The 22,972-nt window shown below is 64.7% G+C and overlaps 8 protein-coding genes across 8 annotated transcripts; 4 read left to right on the top strand and 4 right to left on the bottom strand.

Annotated features, from left to right (window-relative positions):
* Nucleotides 1–110: 110 nt before the first annotated feature.
* Nucleotides 111–1,301, top strand: JCM10292_005519 (uncharacterized protein; the record flags this gene model as incomplete). Its single annotated transcript, XM_076652249.1, has 7 exons — nucleotides 111–188; nucleotides 254–399; nucleotides 492–578; nucleotides 646–752; nucleotides 831–929; nucleotides 1,034–1,146; nucleotides 1,209–1,301. Coding segments are annotated over 7 exons (723 nt in total), but the record flags the coding sequence as incomplete, so codon positions are not given.
* A 1,252-nt stretch (nucleotides 1,302–2,553) lies between these two features.
* On the top strand, nucleotides 2,554–4,368 carry SUI3 (translation initiation factor eIF2 subunit beta; the record flags this gene model as incomplete). The annotated part of the gene is made up of 5 exons (XM_076652248.1): nucleotides 2,554–2,611; nucleotides 2,903–3,654; nucleotides 3,711–3,908; nucleotides 3,972–4,035; nucleotides 4,166–4,368. The coding sequence occupies 5 exons, from the start codon at nucleotides 2,554–2,556 to the stop codon at nucleotides 4,366–4,368; spliced, it is 1,275 nt and encodes a 424-aa protein (XP_076502229.1).
* A 360-nt stretch (nucleotides 4,369–4,728) lies between these two features.
* On the bottom strand, nucleotides 4,729–7,234 carry JCM10292_005517 (uncharacterized protein; the record flags this gene model as incomplete). Its single annotated transcript, XM_076652247.1, has 2 exons — nucleotides 4,729–5,592; nucleotides 5,657–7,234. The coding sequence occupies 2 exons, from the start codon at nucleotides 7,232–7,234 to the stop codon at nucleotides 4,729–4,731; spliced, it is 2,442 nt and encodes an 813-aa protein (XP_076502228.1).
* A 1,691-nt stretch (nucleotides 7,235–8,925) lies between these two features.
* JCM10292_005516 (uncharacterized protein) lies at nucleotides 8,926–11,289 on the top strand (the record flags this gene model as incomplete). Its single annotated transcript, XM_076652246.1, has 4 exons — nucleotides 8,926–10,792; nucleotides 10,882–10,935; nucleotides 10,993–11,063; nucleotides 11,119–11,289. The coding sequence occupies 4 exons, from the start codon at nucleotides 8,926–8,928 to the stop codon at nucleotides 11,287–11,289; spliced, it is 2,163 nt and encodes a 720-aa protein (XP_076502227.1).
* Nucleotides 11,290–12,273: 984 nt separating this feature from the next.
* On the top strand, nucleotides 12,274–14,696 carry JCM10292_005515 (RNA-binding protein; the record flags this gene model as incomplete). Its single annotated transcript, XM_076652245.1, has 4 exons — nucleotides 12,274–12,442; nucleotides 12,513–13,845; nucleotides 13,910–13,977; nucleotides 14,038–14,696. The coding sequence occupies 4 exons, from the start codon at nucleotides 12,274–12,276 to the stop codon at nucleotides 14,694–14,696; spliced, it is 2,229 nt and encodes a 742-aa protein (XP_076502226.1).
* A 375-nt stretch (nucleotides 14,697–15,071) lies between these two features.
* On the bottom strand, nucleotides 15,072–17,290 carry JCM10292_005514 (uncharacterized protein; the record flags this gene model as incomplete). Its single annotated transcript, XM_076652244.1, has 4 exons — nucleotides 15,072–15,176; nucleotides 15,267–15,713; nucleotides 16,079–16,740; nucleotides 16,804–17,290. The coding sequence occupies 4 exons, from the start codon at nucleotides 17,288–17,290 to the stop codon at nucleotides 15,072–15,074; spliced, it is 1,701 nt and encodes a 566-aa protein (XP_076502225.1).
* A 469-nt stretch (nucleotides 17,291–17,759) lies between these two features.
* On the bottom strand, nucleotides 17,760–19,249 carry JCM10292_005513 (uncharacterized protein; the record flags this gene model as incomplete). Its single annotated transcript, XM_076652243.1, has 2 exons — nucleotides 17,760–17,927; nucleotides 18,005–19,249. The coding sequence occupies 2 exons, from the start codon at nucleotides 19,247–19,249 to the stop codon at nucleotides 17,760–17,762; spliced, it is 1,413 nt and encodes a 470-aa protein (XP_076502224.1).
* Nucleotides 19,250–19,475: 226 nt separating this feature from the next.
* Nucleotides 19,476–22,721, bottom strand: JCM10292_005512 (uncharacterized protein; the record flags this gene model as incomplete). The annotated part of the gene is made up of 16 exons (XM_076652242.1): nucleotides 19,476–19,979; nucleotides 20,037–20,117; nucleotides 20,176–20,195; nucleotides 20,278–20,391; nucleotides 20,472–20,598; nucleotides 20,687–20,815; nucleotides 20,876–20,986; nucleotides 21,055–21,183; nucleotides 21,241–21,343; nucleotides 21,423–21,604; nucleotides 21,667–21,753; nucleotides 21,814–21,913; nucleotides 21,968–22,073; nucleotides 22,136–22,247; nucleotides 22,309–22,646; nucleotides 22,706–22,721. 16 exons carry the CDS (start codon nucleotides 22,719–22,721, stop codon nucleotides 19,476–19,478), a joined length of 2,259 nt encoding a protein of 752 aa, XP_076502223.1.
* Nucleotides 22,722–22,972: the final 251 nt, after the last annotated feature.

Genomic DNA, 22,972 nt, shown 5'->3' with positions numbered 1-22,972 from the left:
CCCCTCCTTTGTGGGGGAGTTGGGCTTTAACAGGCCCAATGTGGCGTTCGCGCCCCCAAATATTGTTCATCAATTGCCAACATTTTCCCCCCCCCCCCCCCCCCCTGCAGCCCGATTTGTTCTGCGTCGGCGAGTTCTGGAAGCAGGACGTCGGCTCCCTCGAGGCCTACCTCGACCGCTTCCCCGAGGTCCGTCTCTTTCATTCTCGCCCTTCCCCTTCTTGCAGTACTGACACCGCAAATCCGCCGCGCAGCAAATGTCCCTCTTTGACGCGCCGCTGCACGACACGTTCAAAGAGGCGGGCGACGCGGGCGAGAACTTTGACCTGCGCCAGATCTGGGACGGGTCGCTCGTGCAGAAGCGCCCGGTCGACGCCGTCACGCTCGTCTGCAACCACGAGTGCGTCGCTTTGTCCTCCCCGCAGCATGACTCCTTCCCAAATGGTCAGTTTGGGCGATGAAGACTGATGTTGTGGCTGTTGCGTCGATCAGCACGCAGCCGACGCAGGCGCTCGAAGCCCCCGTCGCGACCTGGTTCGCCCCTCTCGCCTACTCGCTCATCCTCCTCCGCGGCGACGGGTATGTCTCTCCCGCCCTACCTTACCCTGCGCCGAGGCGGGAGCTGACGCTCGGGAACTCTCTGCAGCTACCCCTGCGTGTTTGCCGGCGACCTGTGGGGCTGCAACTCGGACCCAAAGGTCGACCCGATCAACCAGCTCGGCGACCTCATCCGCGCTCGCAAGGAGTTTGCCTGTACGTCCCTCCTCCTCTCGCTTGTTGTGAGCAGAGGGAGTAGTGAGCAGTGCTGACGAGGAGGCGCGCGCGATGCAGACGGCCCGACGCGCGACTACTGGGACCATGCGAACTGCGTCGGCTGGGTCCGCGAGGGCGACAAGGACCACGATGGCTGCGCCGTCGTCATCTGCAACGGTGCGTTTCCTCCCCCTCCCCGTCTCGACTCGCCGTCGAGCGTGCTACAGGGCGTCCTGCTTGCAATCCTGCATGAGGCGACTGACCTGGGGCACACGGCGCAGGCACGGGCGAGGGCGAGAAGCGCATGCAGCTCCCCGGCGGAGACGAGCACAAGGGCGAGGTGTGGGTCGACCTCCTCGGGTGGTACCAGGGCGAAGTCACAATCGAGGACGATGTGCGTGACGATCCCTTCGCATCCTCCCTGCCAAGACGGCTACTGACGGGTGATTCGTGCAGGGCTGGGCAAACTTCAAGTGCCCGTCGAAGAGCGTCTCGGTGTGGACCAAGAAGGACGCGCGCGGCAAGGAGGCGTTCATGAAGAAGGAGTAAAAGACCGTTCGGCGTATAGACCCTTTCGAAAGATGGTGTAGAATGCATCTGCTCGTGCTTTCCATCCCTTCTGTTTCGTTGCTCTGTGCAGTCTATCTGTTTGTGCCTTTGCGACACGGGGTCGTTCCGTCGGCCCCCTTTGCATCCTCAACTTGGCATGTGAGAGTGCCGTGCAGGAGTGCCTGCTGCTGCCCCACGCTGCGCCTTCCACCCTCAGAGAGCCGTCACTGACGCTTCGCCTAACCCGCAGAGCAAATCGAGAACGTCCTGCGTCGGTACATCGTCGAGTACGTCACATGCAAGACCTGCAAGTCGCCCGACACGACCCTCACCAAGGACAACCGTTTGTTTTCATGACTTGCTCGTCGTGCGGGTTGACGCGGTCCGTCGCGGGCATCAAGACTGGGTTCACCGCCGTCACGCGTGCCGCGCGTCGTGCTGCGAGGGCTTGATCGCCGCGTTGTGCCCCTCGTCTCGCCCTTGTCCCTCCTCTCACCTCGGACCGCGAAAGAAAGAAACGCATTCTGCCAGACTGCACATGAGACAAGGGCATCGTGCCATAAGAAACTCGCGAAGACCGGCGAAATGAGAACGAGATCGACCTGGACAGGCAGCGAACGACCGTAGGCAAAATTCCTGGGTCGCCTGGCGCGCTTACCGTCCTTCACGTAGCGCATTATAGCAGAGGAAGGCCTTTTAGCTGCCGAAGCTTGGTCGCCCTGCGACGAGCAGGTCGATTCCAGCAGATTTGTCGTCCATCCCGCAACGTACGGCGGCGAGTGAGTGAGCACCGTCAAGCTCAGGCGAATAGCCTTGTGCAGAAGACAACCTCGCGTTTGGTAAGCGGGAGAGGCGAGGTCAAGCGATGAGACGAGAAGAAAGCACAACCAAGCGAGCTCGACCGCAACGGCCCCGGGCGAGCCGTGAGCAGCAGCAAGAGAGTCCTGTAGAGCACTATAGGGCACTGCACGGTCGCACGGTCCGCAGCAAGCGCGAGCAGAGCGTGTGCCAGTCTCGCGGAGTCAACCCGCGACAAAGGTTCGCGGCTCGTCGACGCCGTCGCTACCCGCCGCTTCGCTCTGCTGCCGTCCAGAGAGCGTGCGCACGTCGAAACAGATCCGCAAGAGACCTCCAGCACCGCCGCACCCCGTAAGTCGCCGTCGCTGCGCCTCCACTCGCTCGAAAAGGGCGTCACGGCTGGCACGACCGCGCCCGCTCGTCCCGCCGCACGAGTCCGTCCCTGGATCCCGACATGGATCTGTGCGGAGTGTCAGAGGCCGCCGAGATGCACGACTCGCCGCAGGAGGGTTGTGGTCGAGCTGCACGACTCGGTGGCTTTGTCCTCACGCGGGATTCGCAGGGCTTCTCACACATCGACTGTGGTCCTGGTCTTTGCACCCAGCGGCATATACGGCGATTTGGAGGGGGCACACGGTTCAGAATCTGGCCAGCGGGTCTCTGTCGCGAGATGCCGATGGTCCGCTCGGAGTTCGCGCTCTCACACGCTTTCGGCGGGATCCCGGTCTCCTCTCGCGCTGGGCCGGCATGCAGCTGCACACGACCGACGAACACGAGCTGACTTGTGCACTGCGCGCCGGCAGACACGAAACCCCTCCTCCGCGCATCCAGCATGGCCGACATCGACCCTCCTGTCGACGACATCTTCGCGGGCATGAAGAAGAAGAAGAAGGGCGCGAAGAAGATCAATCTCGACGAGCTTGATCTTGACGCCCCTTCTTCTTCTGCCCCGTCCAACGACGCCGCCGGCAACGCCGCCGCGACCGACCTCTCGGCAGTCCCTGCCCCGGCCGACGTCGGCGACGACCTCGACTTTGCCGACCTCAAGAAAAAAAAGAAGAGCAAGAAGGTGGTCCGCATCGACTCTGATGTCGAGGATGCCGCCGACGCCGAAGAGCTCAACCCCAAGAGCCGCAAGCGCGTCGACAAGCTCGGCAACGAGATCGACGACGAGCCCGTTGACAACCAGATCTCCGCCGAAGTTACGGCTGTTGATGCCAGCGGGATGGACGAGTTTGCGGACCTCAAGAAAAAGCGCAAAAAGTCGTCCAAGAAGGCGTTCGACCTCGAGGCGTTCGAGAAGGAGCTCGCCGAGTCCGAGTCGGCGCAGGCGTCGGGCGCCGAGGAGCCCAAGAGCATTCTCAAGAAAAAGCGCACGCCCGTCGGCTCGGACGACGAGGGCGAGGGCGCGGACGAGGATGACGAGCCGGTTGAGGGCGAGGACCCGTTCGAGAAGGAGGACCAGGATGCCGAGGAGGGTCAGCTGTCCAAGGCTGAGGCGGCTGCACAGGCCAAGGCGTGGCTCAAGGAGGACCGCGACTACACCTACACCGAGGTAGGCGACTCTCATCTCGGTCCCTGAGCCCCTGCTTACCTCTCTCTCTCCCACAGCTTCTCGGCCGCTTCTACTCGCTCCTGTACCAGTCGCACCCGTCGCTTTCGGGCGGCACGAACAAGAAGAAGTACACGATCCCGCCGCCGCAGCTGTTCCGCGAGGGCAACAAGCGCTCCATCTTTGCCAACATTGCCGACATCTGCAAGCGCATGCACCGCCAGCCCGAGCACGTCATCCAGTTCCTCTTCGCCGAGGTGAGTCTTCTCTGCGTGTGGTGTCCTGGACACGCAGTGCTGACTGCGAATCGTTCGCGCTAGCTCGGAACCAACGGCTCCGTCGACGGCTCGGCACGTCTCGTCATCAAGGGTCGTTTCCAGCAGAGTGCGTTCCGTCGTCTGCTCTGCATCCTGAACTCGGCATGCGAGATTGCCGTGCAGGAGTGCCTGCTCCTGCCCCACGCTGCGCCTTCCACCCTCAGAGAGCCGTTACTGACGCTTCGCCGAACCCGCAGAGCAAATCGAGAACGTCCTGCGTCGGTACATCGTCGAGTACGTCACATGCAAGACGTGCAAGTCGCCCGACACGACCCTCACCAAGGACAACCGTCTGTTCTTCATGACTTGCTCGTCGTGCGGGTCGACGCGGTCCGTCGCGGGCATCAAGACTGGGTTCACCGCCGTCACGCGTGCCGCGCGTCGTGCTGCGAGGGCTTGATCGCCGCGTTGTGTCCCTCGTCTCGCCCCTGTCCCTCCTCTCACCTCGGACCGCTCTCGGTTGTACACACTGCCACCCTTGTTTTCTCCTCTGTCGCCTGCAGCCCGCGCGGCTGCCCTTGCATGCAAATCAAAAGACGCACTCTCGCTGTCTCTATTACTGTCGTCGCCAAACTCGATCGAAGCGCATGGAGTGCTCTCGGAAAGTCTGTCGGCGTCGTCACCCAGGTTCGCGTGCGTTGAAAATGTCGTTTCGTCAGCGTGAGGTAGTCATATAGGGCTACAAGCGTTCGAGTAGAAGGCAGGCTACAATCCGTCATGGAAAGACAACAGGACATCGAAATCGTGACGAAGCGCAATCTCACATGCTCAGCGCGACCCCTTCTTCGGCCGCAATGCGCTCGAGCTCCCTCCGCACCCCGGCCGCAGTCGGACGGTGCTCCGGCGCCGGGCTCGCCATACGCCTTAGCAAGTCGCGCACCGCCAGCGGAACCACCTGCGCGGGAACGTCCTCGTCGGCCGCGAGGAAGTACTGCACAGGCGTGCTCGTGCCGGCGTAGTACCGCGTCGAAGGCTGGTACTCCGGCTCGATGGGCGAGGGTGCACCACCCTCTGGCGGCGAAGGGAGCGGCGGGAGACTCGCCTCGGGCCTGACGAGCGCCGCGGCCTCGGCTGCGTCGTCTGCGTCGTCGAGGAGCAGCGACCGCGCGAGCGTCTCCCAGTCGCGCGGCCCGCTCGCCGCCTCGGGCGAGTTGCTGACGACGCTCCTCACGCTCTCGACGCTGTCGTCCCTCCTGCCCCTCAGGCTCCCCGCAACGCTGCGCCGCGCACTGCGCCCGCTGCGCCCGCTCGCGACGCTGCGCACGCTCCCCTGGCGGCTGAGGCTCGCGAGCTCGGCCTCGTCGCCCTCGAGTTCGCGCAGGCGCCGGCGCTCCTCGACGTCCCACCACCCGCCGGCGGCGACGTGCAGCATGCGCTCCATCGTGCGCAGACCTTGGTACGGCTCGCGCGCGGTGAGGAGCGTGTGGACCGTCAGGGCGAGGGAGAAAATGTCGCTCGGGTAGGAGAAGGGCGAGGGGAGCGGGCGGACGAATTCGGGCGGCGAGTACGAGGGCGTGCCTAGCCCGTGCGGGTCGGTCGGGAAGAGGTGCGCGGGCGAAGAAGGCGGCGGGAGGAAAAGCGAGGTGCCCCAGTCGGCGAGGCGGAGCGTGAGGTCAGACGCCACCTGCATTGGCATTCGTGGACGTGAGTGCGGCACGAAAAGCAAGTTTGGATCGAGAACTGCTCACCATGACGTTCTGCGGCTTGATGTCTGCGTGCAGCACGCCCCTCTCGTGCGCCCACTCGACCGCGCTCGCAAGCTGCACCGCCCAGCTGAACCACCTCGCATTGTCGAGATGCTCGGGGTGCGCGCGCGCAAACTGGAGCGCGTGCCCGAGCGGGCAGTACTCGACGAGGAGGTCGATGCGCGGAGCGGGCGAGGGCGTCGTCGGCGAAAGGGGCGAAGGGTCGAGCGTGCCGCCCGGGTTAGAGAGCGTGGGGGTACCGGGCATGGTCTGCGAGCCGCCGAGGGTGACGCGACGGCGCGAGGACGAGAGGGGCGGCTCGAGGGCGTGCGACAGGAGCGAGAGTTTGTACGACGACGTCGAGGAGCTGTTGTTGAGAATGTCCGAGTGCCGCGGGCCCTTCTTGAGCTTGAGTGAGGACGACGATGGAAGTTGCAGCGAGGCGGGTCGGTGCCGCTCCAGCGCAGCTTCGTCGCCGCTGTCGCGCCTCCCGAGCGGGCTGCGCGGCATGCCTTCGTCGCTCCTCGCGCTGTAGCGCTTCTCGCTCCCCCTCCGGCTCACGCTCGCGATGCCAAAGTGCGCTAGCGGCAGCGGCGCCTCGAGCCCGTCACGCTCGTCTTTCACGCCATACAGACGGAGGATAAAGCGGCTCCCGCCTTCACGCGAGGTGCCGCTCGACCCGCTAAGCTTGGCGAGGATGAACGCCTCACCGAGGCCCGTGACCTGGCTCTCTCGGTCGGGCGAGAGGCGCTTCGCTGCGCAGAGTTGGCGCGGCGGGAGGGGCGCGTCCGCCTCAATCGCGCGCGGGCGGAAGCTGGCGAGGTAGACGCTTGCGTGCCGACCTTCGCCGAGGAGGTAGGGCGGCGAGGGCGAAAGGCGCAGAGAGGGGGACTGCCGCGTGTCGAGAAGCGGGTTGGACGAGTGACCGGCAGATGGAGGAAGTGCTGCGGCGGCCTCGTCCGTGGCACTCCCGCTGCCCGGCAGGCTTGCGTACGCGCTCCAGCTCGGAGATCGTCCCTTCGTCATGGCGGTGCTTGGAGGCGGTCGAGGTGCTGAAGGGACGGCGGACGGAGGTGGAGGAGGATGCGCCGGCACGAAAGGGGTCTGCAGCGCGAGCGGCACTGGCGGTGGGAGAGGCGGGAGGGTGGGGAAAGGATCGCATGCTCGAATAGCTGGCGAGGGTGGTGTCGTCGGCCAGACGAAGCCTGATTCTCCCTTTGCGCCCGGAACGGGGGTCCGCTCGAGCGTCACCGTCTCGTTGCGGACGAGCGGACCGCGAATCGGCGGTGCCCAGCTCGACTTGGGCGAGTCGACATTCATCCAGCTGCGCCTGCTGCCGCTCTCGGCGCTGCTGCTCGCCGACGAGAACTGCGACTCGGCGGTCGAGCTGCGGCTGCGCGACGGCGGGGTGATGGGTGCCCATTCCTGGTCGAAGAGCGAGTTGCGGGAGGCCTTGGCAGGGGAAGGCGCAAGGTCCTGGTCGACCGAGGCGAAGGTCGCGGAAGGGAGAACGGCGGGAGAAGCCACCTGCAGGGTCAGGCGCGGCGGCATCGTCGGGGCGGGGCCGGCATGACTGCTCATCGGACGCGGGTGGATCTGCTCAGAGCGCAGAGAGCGGTCAGCATGCGTTCTGGCGGTCCTTCGGGCTGGCGCAGCGAGGCCGAGGTGCGCCCGTCTCGCGAACGGCTCCTCGACGTCACCCGACCGTCGGAGGCAGGTGCTCGAGGACGCCCCGGTGGTAGCCAGCAAGCCCACGAGTCCACCGGTGCAAGCACAGTCCCGCTCAAGGCGTGCGAGAGGAGCGAGAGCTGCGAGACGGAGTGATCGACGCGGAGATGCTCACCTCGGCGACTCGCGCAAGGGAAGCAGCGGGAAGAGTCGCAGCGGGTCAAAGTAGAGCTATACGGAGCAGCTGGCTCCTGCCTGCGGCCGCACAGCGTTGCGGCGGTGCGCGTCGGCACCAACCCGCGCTTCCGTTTCGCAGCTCCGCAGAGTGATCGGCGCCCTCTTCGCCCTCAGCAGCAGTGCAGCCGTAGACTGCGCCAATGCGACTGGCAGCTATTGGTCATGTGTGGCCACTCAAGCCCTGCAAGTCGCGGGGTGAGGCGGGCCCGCATCTCGTTGCTCTCGTCTCATCGCCCTCGAGCGCACGCTTGGCTGCATCCAGCAGACGAGCGGCTGTGGGTGTGATCTGTGCACGCTGAGGTACTGCAGCTGGGTCATCCGCTCCGCTCGATTGCCGTCAAGAGCCGCCGTAGTGAAGACGAATACTGTCGACGGCTCGGTTCCTCCTCTTTGCCGTACCTAGCTTTCTCGCATCTGCCTTGACGTGACCAAAGCTGACCTCTCTCGCTCACAGAACTGCACTTCTCGTCCAAGGCCGCAGCGGAAGCGGTCCTGCGGCTTTCCCGGGATTGCCATTGCTGGCCCTTGCTCAGCAACAGGACGTCCAGCGCCGAGTATCGAAGATCTCCGGGCCTGTCTTGCTGTTCATGTTGCTACTGCTGTGAGTGGCACAGAGACACGCTTGTCGCGCATGCTCTAGAGCTGTCGTCGCCACTCGCCGGTGTTGCGAAGGGACGGACGGTGCACCTTGTCGGCTGCTGCGCTCTGTCCGCGTCTCCTGTCTGCAAACCTTGCCGTTGTCTCACTGATGACTGGCGCAGGTCCTGTGATCGGGGGCCTGAGACGCAGTCTCCTCTCCGCTGGTCCACGGTCACTACGGGGGCAGCGGGACAGCACGATAAGCACGCACGGCGCGAGGACAAAGGGCATGCAGGGGATGAGTAGGCGGGCACATCCATCGCTGAGGGACTTCAGCGCGCCGCAGTGGGAGACCTGCTCTGTGATCGCTGGCTTTCACGCTCAAACGCCCTTGTGCACCGCCTCCCTCAGCTCGCTGGCCCGATTGCTACAAGCACGCGATCACGGCGACACTCGTGGAGGGACCGAGGCTCCAGAAGGGCAAGTAAGGGCTCTCCTGTCGGGCGACTTGCGCCTCGACGCCTGACTTGCGCGTGGGTCTTTGTCCTCGTCTCTCGCTCTTGTCCCGCGCTCTTGTAGGCTTTGAGCTGACTCGCACCGGGTCAGTCAACGCATCTGACACTGCGACAACGCTGCAGGCGTCTCCGTCGCTGTCTCGTCACTCCCCCACTTCACTGCCCGCTTGTCAGCTTCTTCGCTCCTTCCTTCCCTCTTTCGCCAGCCTGACGTCGCGCCTTTTCCCTCGCAGAGCTGTCGGAGGCTAGGACGACTGTCTCGCTTCGTCGAGAATGGCGATACCCGGCTCGTCGCGATTCTCCGCCTTCCTCGCCTCGTCCCGTCCCATCCTTCCGGCGTCCACCGCCCCTCCCACTTCGTCCGCCGCACCTTCCTACGCGCTCAGCGACTCGTACACGCACTCTCAGCCGCTCGCTCCTACTCCGGCGCCCTTTTACGCTGAACAGCACGCGAGCGCGGACTCCGTTTCCTCGGTCCCCACCTTCAGGGCGACTTACGGAGCGCCCGGAACTTCCGCTTATCATAACCTCGCCCCCTTCGCGGCACAGCAACACGCGCATTATGGCTGGAGCAGCGACGCGCCGTATCAAGCCAGCTACGACGACGAGGCGGCGCAGGAGGCGCGAGTCGAGGGTGCAGCGGAAGGCTGGCTCGCTGACCGCGCCGCCGCTTCCGACCCGAGGCAGTACGCTCGTACAAGCACTGCGGCGTACAGCGCGCCGCAGGAGCACTACGTGGCGGGACTCGGGCAGCAGGACGACGCGGCGCAGGGGCTCGGCGGCGACTACTCGTTCGCAATCGACTCACCCGAGGCGCTCGTCCCGCAGTCGTACGAGGCCGCGCAGCACTATGTGGCTTACGACGCCGACATGGCGGCCGAGTACGCCTCGTGCGAGCCGAGTCTGGCGGCGCAAGCCGGCGCGCACGCTTCGCCCATTTCACCCATCTCGCCAATTTACGGTGCTGCGTCTGGCCCGGCGGGCGGGTACTACGCTGCGTCGGGGTTCGGCCCGATGACGAACCAGGTTTACAAGCATCAGCCCTTTGTCTTCTCGGCACCCTCCGCCCCGCCGCCGTTCTCGTACCCGCCGTCGACTCGTCCCGCGTGGCATTGGCCCTCGTCGTCATACTCCTCGCATCTCGTCCCAACGGCGTCGTCATCCCAGCCCTACTATCCGCCTGTTCTCCCACCGACTTCCGGCTCGCACACCCAGGCGCAGTCGGCGCGCGGGCCCGAGTACGGGTTCGACGAGATGTACAGCCCGTCGGTGGACGCGCCGGGCTTCGCAGCGCAGCAGGCGCATGCTCCCGTTGGGATCGACGGGTCGAATCTGCAGGTCCGCTACCACACGTCGAGCCCGATGTCGTTCCGCTCGCTGTCGCCCGCTTCTGCTGCTCCGCGCGGCGCCTTCTTCACCTCCGACCACGCCTGCTCGCACGGTTCGCCCGTCTCTCATGACGACTGGTCCTTCTCTTCCGCCCTCGCCGCCGGAGTGGGCAGCGGCAGTAGCGAGATCCCGATCGTCAAGCGCGAGCACGAGTCGCCCGACCTCCCGCCCGACATGCCCCTCTCGCCCGTCGACACCCTCTTCAGCGCGGTGAGCCCCTCTTCCAACCGGCCCGCCTTTTCGCCCGTCTCGAGCCCGCGCAGCCCAGGGACGCTCGCCTCGTCTTCGGCGCGCAGGCCGAATCACAGCCCGCTCACGCGCCCCGCTGCTGCCGCAGGTCGGGGGCGCGCACCTCCTCCTGCTGCTGCGCGCCCGCCCGTGGTCGTGCAGGCAAAGAGGCCGGCTCCGACGACGGCGGCGGCCTCGGAGCCGAAGCGCAAGTCGACGCGGCAGCGTCGGTCGGCCGCGCGCAGTGTGCGCGAGGCGTCGGCGACTTCGACTGCCGGAGGGGACGAGGGCGAGTCGGACGGGTCGTACCGTGCTTCGGAGCACGAGGACGAGGCGGACGACGATGGGCGCGCGAGCGACGCGGACTATTCGCCGCGCGTGCCCAGCCAGTATGGCCGCACCCGCCCGGCCATCTCGCCCGTCACGGGCAAGCCCGTCAAGGTCATCTCGAAGCGGGGCTGGCCGCCCAAGGATCTCGCGAGGAGGATCTACGTGTGCGAGATCGAGGGGTGCGGGAAGGCTTGTGCGTGGCGATTTTCGCTGCGATTTCCCGTGGCTTGCTCTCTGGATCAGAGCTTGCGCTGACGCCGTCGGTTGTGTGCAATTGCACAGTCGGTCGTCCTTCGGCGAGGGACACGCACATGCGCACGCACGACGGCGTCAAGCGTGCGTCGTCTCGCTCTCTTCTCGCGGGCTCGAGTCCCTGACTCGCATGTCTCGCAGCCTATGGGTGCCCCGTCCCGTCGTGCGCCCGTCGCTTCTCCGTCTTCTCCAACCTCAAGCGGCACATGATCGTCCGTCTCGCTTTCCCCCTTCAACACCTGCCTCGCTGACCCGTCCAACGTGCAGATCCACCCGACCGTCGACTTCCGCCACGTGACGGTGCACGACCTCCCCTTCATCCGCTTTGTCGCCAACGACTCGGGAACGACCACCGGCAGCGCGAAAGACTCCGGTGGGATCGGTGGTCGCCTCGAGTGGATCGACCAGAATTCGTCCGAGGCGACCGAACCGGCGTGAGATCGACCGATTGGCCTGTTCAGACCTTTCTTCCTTGTTGCCGTGCCTGTATCCCGTACATAGATTCCTTCCCTCACCTACGCACCGCACACTGTACCCTCATCAGTCGTCGCCTGTATGCCTTGCCTCTTCCAGCCTGATTCTCGCACGCCCGGACCTTATTGCCTGTTTTCTTCACTGCGCACATCCTTGTAGCCCCTCATCGTTCAATTACCTGTATGCATTGCACGCCCCGTCTGACGCGCCTGAAAGTTCGAAGGCTGTGCGAGCGGAGAGGTACCTACTTTGCAGTTCATTTCTTCGCTTCAAGCTCCAACCTTCATCAGCCACTGTGACGTTCAACGTGATACACGCTGCACGTGAGCTCTAGCATGTCGAGCGATTCAAGCAAGCGGAAAGCGCGGACGTTGAGGAGGAAACCCCGCCTCGACCTCGTTCGATAGCCACGAAGCAGGAGGTGAGCCCGTTCCAACGCAAAGCAGAGGCACAGTATTGGCCCAAGAGTCGAAGAGCCTGCAGGAGCGAGGGCGAAACAAGGAAAAGAAGCATCGAAACGAGACGAGACGAGACGAGGAGAAGGACGAGCAGACGGCATCGGGAGAGGCTTCAGCGGTAGCAGACGACAGCAGAGCGTGATTCCAAGCGCAGTACACGTGGCTCTTTCGCTTCCCTGAGCCCGCTGGAATGTCAACGAGGCCAACCTGTGCGCCCGAGAGCGGAGTCCGCCGCTTAAGCACTTTCCCTCCGAACCTCTGGCCCAAGCAGGAGCTGTGCACCGTACAAGACGCTCCGAGAAGGGCTGACAGAGCTATCCAGCGCTTACCGCCGCGCCCAGAGCTGCTCTCGCCGCGCTCGCCCCGTCGCCGTCCGCTCAACTGATCAAGTCGAGCAGAGCACGCTGCACCGCTCGGGAGGACCCGCCTGGACCTGCAGTGCCGCTTTGAAGTCACTCTTCGCCACCCGAGTCGAGCGGACCTGCCCAGCATGCTCACCGACGCCGACGACACGGCCACCGACCTGCGCGACCTCCTCACCGCCGAAGACATCCTCGACCGCATCGTCGGGAGCATCACAGACAACGATGTGTGCTTCACCCTCGTCTACCTCAAGGAACTCGACAACAAGGGCGAGCCCGGGCTCATCAACCAGGGCCGTAGGCTCCCTCTCCTCCCCAACGCTGCGCTCATCTCGTCGCACATGCTGACGATTGATTCCCCCGACAGACTCGCAAAGCGGCGTGACCCCGCTCGTTGCTGCCGGCGCCAAGGAGCACTCGCGCACCGCTGCCCTCCTCGTCCGCATCCTTCTCGCCAAGGGCGCAAAGCTCCCCTCGGTCGACGACAACCCCGAGTGGGTCGGGCAGGTCCAGGCGTGGGCTATCGAGCTCATCGACATGGAAGGCGGCGCGAAGAAGAGCACGACGCCGGCAAACAAGGACGTCGAGGCGCTTCTCAACATGGACTGGACCGCCGTCGACGAGTGGTGCCGCGAGAACCTCACGCCTCCGCCCGAAGACCTCTCTCGCGACGCTGCCGACCAGCTCGGGGGCTACACGACCGACGACGACTTCCGCGCGTCCTCGCTCCCGCTCGAAGCGCGCACGAACGGCCGGGTCCCGGACGCGTCGACCGCCGACCACCGTGCGAGCAGCCCGGCCGATCTCTTCCGCACGGGTCGTCGCGAGGCGTCGGCGCCGCTCCCGCTCAAGGCCGAGCAGTTGACGCCCAAGCTTGCCTACGTCGACCTGACGGGCCGCTCGCCGTCGCCCGTCCCGAAGGATGAGGAGCAGGAGCCCTCGCTCGCGGGCGGTGCGCCGCCCTCGCCGCCAAACTCGCGCGCCGGCGGAGGCAAGAAGCGCGCGGCGTCGCGCTCGCGCTCTCGCTCGCCCATCGGGCGCTCGGCAGCACCGCAGCCTCGCGCGCATCTTCGCGTCGACAACCTCCCCGAGGGGTACACGTCCGAGCAGCTGTCCGAGCTGTTCTCGTCGGTGCCGGGAGTTGTCGACGTCGAGGTGCACGTCTCGAAGAAGGGCGCTCTGTGGGGCTTTGTCTCGCTCGCGAGCCTCGCGACAGCGCAGCACGCGCACGCGACCAAGAACGGGACGTACTGCTCCGCGCAGGACGCCGCCAACTCGGACGTCCTTCCCCTCGCGCTCACCATCTACGCCGCCGACGGCCACCCGCTCGACCCGCACCGCGAAGTCGAGCCCGTCGTCAACAACCCGACCGGCGCGCCCTATGCTCCCGTCGCATCCTCCTCGCAGCAGCGGCAGCCGCTTCCGCCGAGGCCGTACGGCGCCCCCGCAGGCGCGAGCAGTGGGCGCGGCTTTGGCGGCGCGAGTGCCGGGTTCGGCGGCTCGGGCGCGCCGCGCTACTTCCCTCGCCCCGTAACGCCCTTCATCTTCACGGCCGCCGAGCTCGCGCGCAGGGTCTACTGCGGCAGCTTGCACTTTGGCATCTCGTATGATGAGGTCGCGCGCCTGTTCAGCGAGAAGGCAGGCGTCGTCGCGAGGGTTCTCAAGGTTATGAATGCGCAAGACGGCTCGCACTCGTTCGCGTGCGTTGCGCTTCGATCTCACCTTGTGTATGGGCGATCACTGACGTTTCGGTACTTGTCACAGCTTCGTGCAGCTTCCCGACGCCATCACTGCCGACCACGCTATCAAGGTCCTCCACGGCACCGTTTACAGTTCGTCTCGCTCGGCACTCTCTCTCTCAAGACTGCAAACTCACTTAGCGTCCTCTGCAGACGGGCATCTTCTCCAGATCGAGCACGTCAACGAGCTCGGTCACCGCTGGCTGTTCTCGCTCTCGCTTCACGGTCTCCCGCCGTCGTGGCACTACCAGGACGTCTCCGACTTCCTCATCTCGACGATCGGCTCCTTCGCCGGCCTCATCGTCAACCCTCCGCGCCCGTACGACGCCAACCCGACGCTGCAGGTGCGCGTCGAGCTGCGCTACGAGACCGAGCTGCGCTGGGCGTCAAGCGAGCTCGACGGCCTCCTCGTCGAAGGGCGCCCGGTCCGCGCCGAGATCGAGCAGGCCCGCGTGAGGCAGAAGGTCGAGCGCGAGCGCGCGTACAACCGCCTCGTCGACCACACGCTCCCAAGCGGGGGCAACGACCCGGATGCGCGCGGCGGTGCCGGGGCCGGAGGAGGAGGAGGAGCGGCGGCAGGCGGAGGCGCGTACGACCCGCGCAACCCGGGCACGGGCACCGCCTCGGCGATGCAGAGCGTCGGCGGCGCGACGGGCGCCTACGAGCAGCAGTTCCCGCCGCTCGCGGGGAGCGTCACGCCGGGCGGGAGGAGCCGCCCGCCGCCGCCTCCGCCGCCGCCGCCTGCCCCGGCGAGTGATGCCGATGCGGACGGAGACGCCTACAACCCCTTCTCGCTCTCGTTCCTCAAGTGAGGCGTCCAAGTGGTCGTGGTCGTGGACGTGGTGGTGGTGCCGCATGTTCCCGCTTATTCCCCTTCTCCCCTCTTCGATTTCCCTTCATGTATCGTCTTGAGCTCGTCGTTGTCGCTCTCGCCTCTACGTCCAGCCGCAGTCTCGCCCTCATCTTCGCAGATTTACCCACTCGCACTCGCACTCGCACCATACCCCAAGTTGTCTCGCCTCTTTCGCATTTCAGCAGCCTAGCTCTCTCAAGTAGTCGTCTCGCCGTACCCTTTTGTAGTAGCTGCAATCTCGCGCTCACAAATCTCGTTTGTTGAGGACTTCGTGAAGGACCGGACAGAAAGCAGTGTGCATTTGCAGCTGGATGCGACGGGTGAGGTGAGCGATTCAGTCAATCGCCTCGAGCTCGACGGGCGTCGTCGAAGGCTTGTCGGCGTCGTTCAATTTGCGCCTCGACTCGCTCTGCTTGATGAGGACGTCGAGGATACTCTTCTGCTCCCGAGCGTCGAGGAAGCAAACGATCAGTGCCCTGCAATCGGCGTTTATCGCGCGGTACGGTGCGGAAACAGTAGAATCACGCACCTCGTCATCGTCCACCTCGCTCCTGATGCTGTACAGCTCGAGCTGGATCCCCCTCAGCCCGCACGCGCGGCTGAGCCTCCCGTCCGCCTCCTTCGCGCCGGTCGGCACCTTGAGCACGGCGATGGCGAGGCGCCTCATCGGGCGCTCCTTGCGCTCGACGACGCGCGCGAGGACCTCGAAGGGCGCGCTCTCGAGCGGGACGACGCGCGTCTGGTCGACGAGCGGGTGCGCGTACCCGACGGGCGAGACGAGCGCGCGGACGAAGACGGAGGGCGGGCCGGTCGGGAAGGGGAGGAGGACCTCGGGCTCGCGGCCGTAGAGATTCCAGAAGCGCAATTCCTGCAGCGCGGTGCAGAGCGAGGCGAAGACGTAAAGCGGCCAGTACGAGCGGATTGACGGGAGTGTCGCGAACGAGAGTTGCTGCACCGTCGGAGCGGCGGGAAGGAGCTCGATCAGGGGTCAAAGCGTCAAGCACCGCCACAGCCACGCTGCTAGTCTCTCAAGACTCTCCGGCCTGAGTGCAGGCAAAGCGGGTGGAATGCGAGCGCAATGCAGAGAATCGCGACTCCTCCCTCGTCCCGCCCCAAAGCGCACCGGCTCTTCAGCTCGATGCAGATGCTCCACCCCAGCTCCTCAGCGCTTCTTCCCCACCGTATCCTCTACCTTGAGCCGCATCGTCTCGCGAACAAGCCGGTCGAGCTCCCTTTGCTGCGAGCACAGAGGAGAGACAACGCAGCCGCGCCCGTCAGTCGCGATCCGTACGCCTCGCCTCTCGCGCACCGATAGATGTCTCGTGAGCGAGAAGTGCGCACCTCGTCCTTGGAAAGCCCCGTCACAATTTCATCCACGTCAGTCATGGTGCCCACCACGTCCTCGAGCTCGTCGAACCACTTGCTGAGGTCCTGCGACGTCCAGCGGAGGTGCCCGATATACAGCCGCTCGACGTTCCGGCCCAGCGGCTCCTTGCGGTGCAGGGCCGCGATCAGGCTGTACACCGGACAGTCCGCCGGGTCGATCAGCCGCTGGTCAACGAAGGGGTCGCCGAGCCCGACGAGCGCCACGAGTGAATTGATCGAGATGAAGCAAGGACCGGTCGGAAAGGCGCGCAAGACCTCGGCGGCCGCGCGGTCGAGAGTCTCGATACTGAGGTATGTGAGCGAGGTGCAGGCGGCGGCAAAGACGTAGAGCGGCCAGAGGTCGGTCATCCAGTCGATCGAGGGCAGCGAAAGCTCGACGAGAGAAGGGGCGGCGCGCGCGAGGTCGAGGACGTAGTCTTGCGGGAAGGGCAACCCAGCAAGGTTCAGTGTCTTGAGGCCGTCAAGAGCACCTGAGGAGCCGAGTAGGTAGAGCGATGGGCGCCAATTGCGATTGAGGTTGCAGTGGTATTCGTCGGCCACCGTCAGGTGCTCGAGGCGAAATCGGAAGGGTCTCGTCGGACGCTCGAGAGGGCTGTAGAGGTGCAGTTGACGCAGACCTGCAAGTAGAATCGCTGTTGAGACTCGGACAAAGCGAGGAGTGCTGGCGAGGACAGGCTCACCGGCAAGGTTACGGCCGCTGAGAAGGTCTCCGGGAAGCCCGCGCTGCCCGACGAGCTGTAGAACGACGATCTGCGTCTCCTGCACGGCGTGACCGAGCTCGACGAGATCCTCGTAGCTCCACTTCGCGCCGTCTCCGCGGCTCGTCGCCGGGTTGAACGGGTACTCGTCGAACAGTGCGACGAAGCGGTTCGGGTAGCGTTTGTCCTTTGGCGCGTGCTCAATCCATCGTCGCACGCCTCGCCCGTGCACGAAGATGAGCGCGTCGGCGAGCAGTCGCTGCGCGGGGAGACGGAAGGCGCGCGAGACGAGCGAGCAGGCGCGCAGGTCCGGGTACGACTGGTAGGTCGAGCGGGTCTTGTGGTCGCAGCACTCGCCATACAAACCTACGAGTTGCTCGAGCACGCAGTCGACGATGCAAGAATCGGACAGAGCCACCGTGGACGAGGCGAGGCGGGGCGGCGTGTGCGGGCGGCCAAAGAGGCGCATTGTGCGGGTGTAGCAACTTGTCAGCGATTCCTTTGCTCCTGTTTGGCAGCTCTGAGGCCGTGCACGTGCGAAAGCGGAGGTGAGAAGCGGGGGAGACAACGACGGACGGCGAGGAGGGGGAAGTCAGCTCGCTTCGTGTCTCTTGCACGGACAGCCCGATCAGTTCCAGGTGCACTTGAGGTCATTGAGCAAAGGGCACGAGCCTTGTACGATGCTAGCGAGGCGAGCATACGGCCTTTTCCTGCTCGACCTTCTCAACCGTCGCTCGTGCGCGCTAGCTTGGGGCCTTCCAAACAGCTCGAGCAACTCGTAGTCGTAGAGCTAGTCTCTACGAGTCGCGACGTGGGCTCGCTCCTGATCGGGCGCGTTTTCGTTGCTTCACTCGTCGTCTTAGCCTCGTGCGCAGCAACCACGCGAAAGTTCATGCAGAGCGGTGATCAGCGCAACCTAAGCATCTTCTCGTCATCTCCTACTCGGCACCGGTGCGCTCCCTCGCATCCAGCATCTCCTGGAGTGTGCGCGAGACCTTGTCCCAGTCCTTCGCGTCGATCGCGGCCGTGGCCTGCTTCTCCAAGCGCTCGAGCTGGAAGAGCTTGCGATCCTTGCTCTCGGCGATGAGGCGCGCAAGCTCGGCTTTCTGCGGGCGGTATCGCACGAGAAATCGGAAAGTCAGTGACGTGTACGGCTCGGAAGCCTTGAGCGAGAAAGGCGCACTTCTTCCTCGGGCGGCTCGTCCTTGTCGAAGCTGAGGCGAACGTGCATACCGAGACCGTAGACGGCGTCGATGATGCGCCACTGCGCCTTGTCGTTCCTCGACAGGGCGTGCACCTTGATCGACTCGACGCCCTTCATGCCCTGCTCGCCCTCCTTGTTCTTGCGCGTCAGCGTCTTGAGTAGCACGTCGTGCGCCTGGACACGCGGCAGGAGCGCCGGGTCGACGTCGTTGTGCAGCCAGCCGACGGGAAGAACGAGACGGTCGATCTGAAGCACCGGCGGGCCCGTCGGGAAGGCGACGAGCGCCTCGGCGCCCATGTCGAGAAAGCAAGTGACTGTGAGCTGACGAAGCGAGGTGCACGCTGTGGCAAAGACGTAGAGCTGCCAGAGATGCGGCGAGGCGTGGACGACGCCGAGCTTGAGGGCGATGAGCGACGGCGCGAGGCGCAGGATGCGGGTGAGGTAGCGTTCGGCGCGGGGAAAGGCGCTGAGCACGAGGTACTCGAGACGATGCGGTTCGGACATCCGATTCAGCGCATCGAAGCTTGAAGCCCAGTCGCGCGAGAGGCACCGGCCGTAGACGTCGTGCAGGCCGAGCTGCTCCAGGCGGAATGGCAGCCGCTTGCTCGGCGACGAGATTGGACTGTTGAGCTCGAGGACCTCGACATCTGCAAAGGACATCGTAAGACGTCGCCGCGTGGCAGAGGGAGGAGACGAAAGCGCGCCTTTGAGGTTGTCGCCGACAAACCAGTCTCCGGGCAAGCACAGCTGGCCAGCCCAGTGAATCTGAAGCTTCTTGACGCCCCGCACCTTGCGCAACACCTCGCCCGCGTCCTCGTAGCTCCACTTCGCGCCGTCGCTGTCGACCTCGGCCGGCTTGAACGGCAACTCGTCGTAAAAGGTCAAATCGCGGGTCGGGTATTTCGGCGCGCCCTCGCCGACGGTTTCGAGCCACTGGCGCACCCGCGCGCCGGTGCGAAAGGAAACGTGCTTGAAGAGGACGCGTTGGGCGGCATCGCGCAAGGCGGGCGAGACGAGCGAGCACGCGCGCAAGGCCGGGTAGCACGCACGCGCGTCGTCGGAGTGGTCGGAGCTTCCCGACTCGTCCTGCAAAAGGCACAGGCGGCCCACTTCGAGCGCGACGGCGAGCGCGATGCTCGGGACGGAGAGCGCCCTCGTGGCGGCCGAGTCGAACGGCAGAGGCAGGCCAGGTGGGAGCGGGACACGCAGCGAGACCCAGTCCATCTCGGAGAGCGTGTGCGCGTGAAAGAAGGCGCGGAAAAGCGAGAGAAGCGAGAAAGGGCGACGCCGAGTCGAGGTCCGCGCAAGTTCCGGAGGCGGTCCAAGCGGCCACGACGACGACAACGTAGACACCACTCGTGACGTGCGGCTAGTGTTACACAACACGGTACGGCACCGACGATACTGCAAGAGACAGTTGAACAGACAAAGCGGGACTGGGCGGGCGGGTTCAATCGTCGTCCTCGTCGTCGTCCGGCACGACGACCCTGCGTTTCTTGGTCTTGGGCTTAGCGTCCTTCTCCTCGTAGTCGTCGTCGTCGGCGCCGAGCATCAGGTCGTCCTCGTCGTCGTCAACCTCTTTCTTCGCCTTACTCTTCTTCTTGCCTCCCTTCCTCGCCTTGCCGCCTGCGTCATCCTCGCCGTCGCCTTCGTCCGACCAGAGATCATGCGAGCGCAGATAGTCCATCACGCGCTCCATCAGCTCGTCCTTCCTTCCCGACGTGCGCTCGCCCATCGCCTTGAGTCCAGCCTTGAGGTCGGCCACCTTGAGCTTGGCGCCGTGTTCGCGCACGCTCTCGACAAAATCGCTCAGGTCGGGCGCCTCGCCCGAGCCCGACGCGCCTCCGTCCTCCTTCTTGACGACGCGCGTCTTCTTCGACGTCGTGACGCGCGTGGGGTCGATCTCGTCCTGCGGGACGAGCTCGCGCAGCTGGCGGATGTATTTGCCGACGCGCTGTGGTTCGAAAGGCTCGTCAGACCTGTAATGACTATCCAGAGAGATTGCACGCACCTGCTCAATGACCTCGTAGAGCGGTATCGTCTGGTCTTCGGGCTCGGGAAGGTCCTCCTTGAGCGCCGCCGCCGCGAGAGTCTGCGAGCGTGCGAGATGGTCAGCGGGAAATTGCAACTCGCGAAGGGGCGAGGCGCACCTCGTAGAAGTAGTTGAGCGCTGTGATCGACGCGCGCGACGAGTCAGTCAATCCGTGCGACGTGGGCTAGCCCAGCACCTGAGAGGAACGTGCGACACGCACCAGGATTAGGGAACTTGTCGGGGTTGTACGGCTTCGAGTAGTACTTCATCATCTTCTTGGCGAGGTCGACCTCGGGCTGCTCCGGACCCTCCTCGTCATCGCTCGCCTCGGAGTCTGCGTGTGGATAATTCGGTGGAGTAAAGCACGAGCGAGTGTGTCAAGACGTGCTCATAGTCGAGCGAGAGACGACGCACCCGCTTTGCGGATGACGGACACGCCCGGCTCGACGCCCAGCTCTCGAGTATCGTCGGCGAACGGGAGCTGGCAGAGGTGGATACCGGGCGGCTCGATCTGCACACCGGCCGAGTTGAGCTTCTCCGCCTGTGTGGAAATAACAACACGAAGAGATTGTGGGGAGACGACGAGAGTCAGTTCAGCAGGCTGAGGAGACCGACGCCGTGCGACGCACCTGAGGAAGCAGGAGCACGACCTGCGGCTTGCTGATCGTCCGCGCGATGAAAGACGCATAGCCGACGACGTCTTTCTTGACCATCGACTTGAGGAGCGAGGCGAATGCACGGGTCGAGCCGGAGTAGCGCTGCGGCGAGAAGAGCGGATCAGCCAGACGTCTCTGGACAGGAGGAGACGAGCAGCGCACCTCCTCGTCCGGGTAAATGAAGTGCGCGTGCTTAATCGTCTCCCAAAACTTGAGGTGCCCCTTGCGCGGCTTGAAACCGAGAAGCTTGAGACTCGGTGGGCGGCCGAGCGTCTGCGCAAACGAGGAAGAGACTTCAGCATCGTCCCCTCCGCCACTGAATCTTTCGGAAGCACACGCACCTTGACCTTGCGAATCTCCTGGTCGTCGAAGAAGATCTTGGCGGCCTTCGTTCCGGTCTCGTAGTCGGTACGGCCGACCTGGAAGTACTTCTTGATCTCCTTCTTGGCGTCGAGAATCTCGCCCGTATCCTGCACGAGCGACCTGGTCAATGCGAGCGCAGAGAGCGTGCGAAGAGCGCGACCTGCCTCGTCCTTGTAGACCGTCTTTGTGATGACCTCGTCACCGCCCTGTGTCGAGAGATCGACCTTTGTCGGCAGACGACGCTTCTCCTCGCCCACCATGTTGTACCTGCGTTGCGGGGGAGTATACCGCGCTCGCTGTCAGCACGCTCAAAAGGTCCCGCGAGACAAGCCGAAGCTCGACGCACCCGACGATCCCGATGCTCAAATCCTTGCCCAGCACGAACGGGATCTTGAACGCCACGCGCTTCATCGCCTCCTTGGTGCGCATCGACGCGACCATGCTCTCGAGCGCCATGCCGAGGTCCTCGTTGACGACGGGCCAGTTGGACGGCTCGCCCTCGTCGTCTTCGTCGCCGGCGAGGATGTCCTGCGGCGGCGATGCTGGCCGTTAGCATGGCGCCGAGGGACAGATCAGGTAGCAGAACGCACGCCGTAGAATTTGTAAAGGTCGAAGCCTGCACCATGTGAAGGAGGAACAAAGAACGGCTCGATCTCGTATCCCATCTCGGTCAGGTCCTGCGGATCCGGCGAATGAGTAAATGCGTCGCAAAGTTGACGTGGTCAGAGAGCGCGCACGGTAGCCTTCTTCTTGATGACGGTGTGTAGGCGCTCGTCGCCCTCGAACGGGTCGTCGTTGTCCGTAACGAGGTAGATGCGGTTCTGCGCTGTCGGTGAGCTGGCAGAAGAGCGGTCAGCAAGGAGGCGAGCTTTGCGGGGTCGCGGCACTCACCGAGCACGGAACATCGAGTTTGCGCTCGAGAGGGCAGACCCGAGAACGTTCTGACCGCGATTGATGCCAAACAAGTTCGGGAGAAAATCTGGGTCCTCCTCCGCCTCTGAGCGTGCGCCACGGTACGGTCAGGGCCAGACTCTTTGAAAGGTGCAGGGAATAGCGCACTTTCGAGAAAGTCCTTGAGCTTGCGGATGCCCTCGGCGGTGATGGGCTGCACCTCCTGCACGACGTAGCAGTCCGGGTAGAGCGAATCGGTCGTCAACTTGGCCTCCTTGGCCTGACGGAGGAAGAGAGCGTCAGATAGTGCGCATGCAGAGGTAGGGAGGAGGCAAGCGCACGGTGTTCCAGATGAGGATGCCGACGTAGTCCTTTGGCGACGAGATGACCTTGCGTTTCATCATGGCGTACGCGCAGCGCAAACACTCCTCCATCTTGCTCTTGGCGGGCTTGCCCTTCCATCCTACCGAGCTACCGTGCGTGGCCTGGGTCGGCGGTGGGCGGGCGGACGAGGTGGGGGTCGGGTCCGCGAGAGGAGGAGGAGCAGACGAGTCGAGTGTTGGCGCGAGCATCGACTCGGTCGCTTCGATGCACCACAGGATTGACTCTTTCTGGTAGCGATGCTCGTCGGCGACGTCGTCCTCGTCATCGCTGTCGCCAAACGTCCCCATCCACCGGTCTGTGGGGGGAGTGCGTGCGAGTCAGCGCGAGCGAGAGTGGGCGTGGCGGGGCACGCACTGTAGTTCGAAGCCATCCTGACCCTCTCGGCTGCTCAGCGGGAGCGAACGAGGCGAGCGCGAGCAGAAGGAGCGAGGTTGACCTTGCGAAGCGCCAAGTTGACAACCGGCAACCCCGCACAGCAGCGCAGGTCAGAGCGTGCAGACTTGACGCAGACGACTGGGAACTTTCTGTGCTGGAAATTGCGACTCGCGAGGTCTCCCACGGCCTCCTCCGCCCCTCGCTCCTCCTTCGCGGTTGGCTGATGAACGACACCTCTCTCTACAG

The sequence above is a fragment of the Rhodotorula paludigena genome, assembly GCF_050403205.1.
Source record: "Rhodotorula paludigena JCM10292 DNA, Rt_paludigena_JCM10292v1_ctg69, whole genome shotgun sequence".
Classification (NCBI taxonomy): domain Eukaryota; kingdom Fungi; phylum Basidiomycota; class Microbotryomycetes; order Sporidiobolales; family Sporidiobolaceae; genus Rhodotorula; species Rhodotorula paludigena.
Note: the sequence above shows the minus strand (reverse complement) of the source record. Positions and strands in the feature narration are given on the sequence as shown.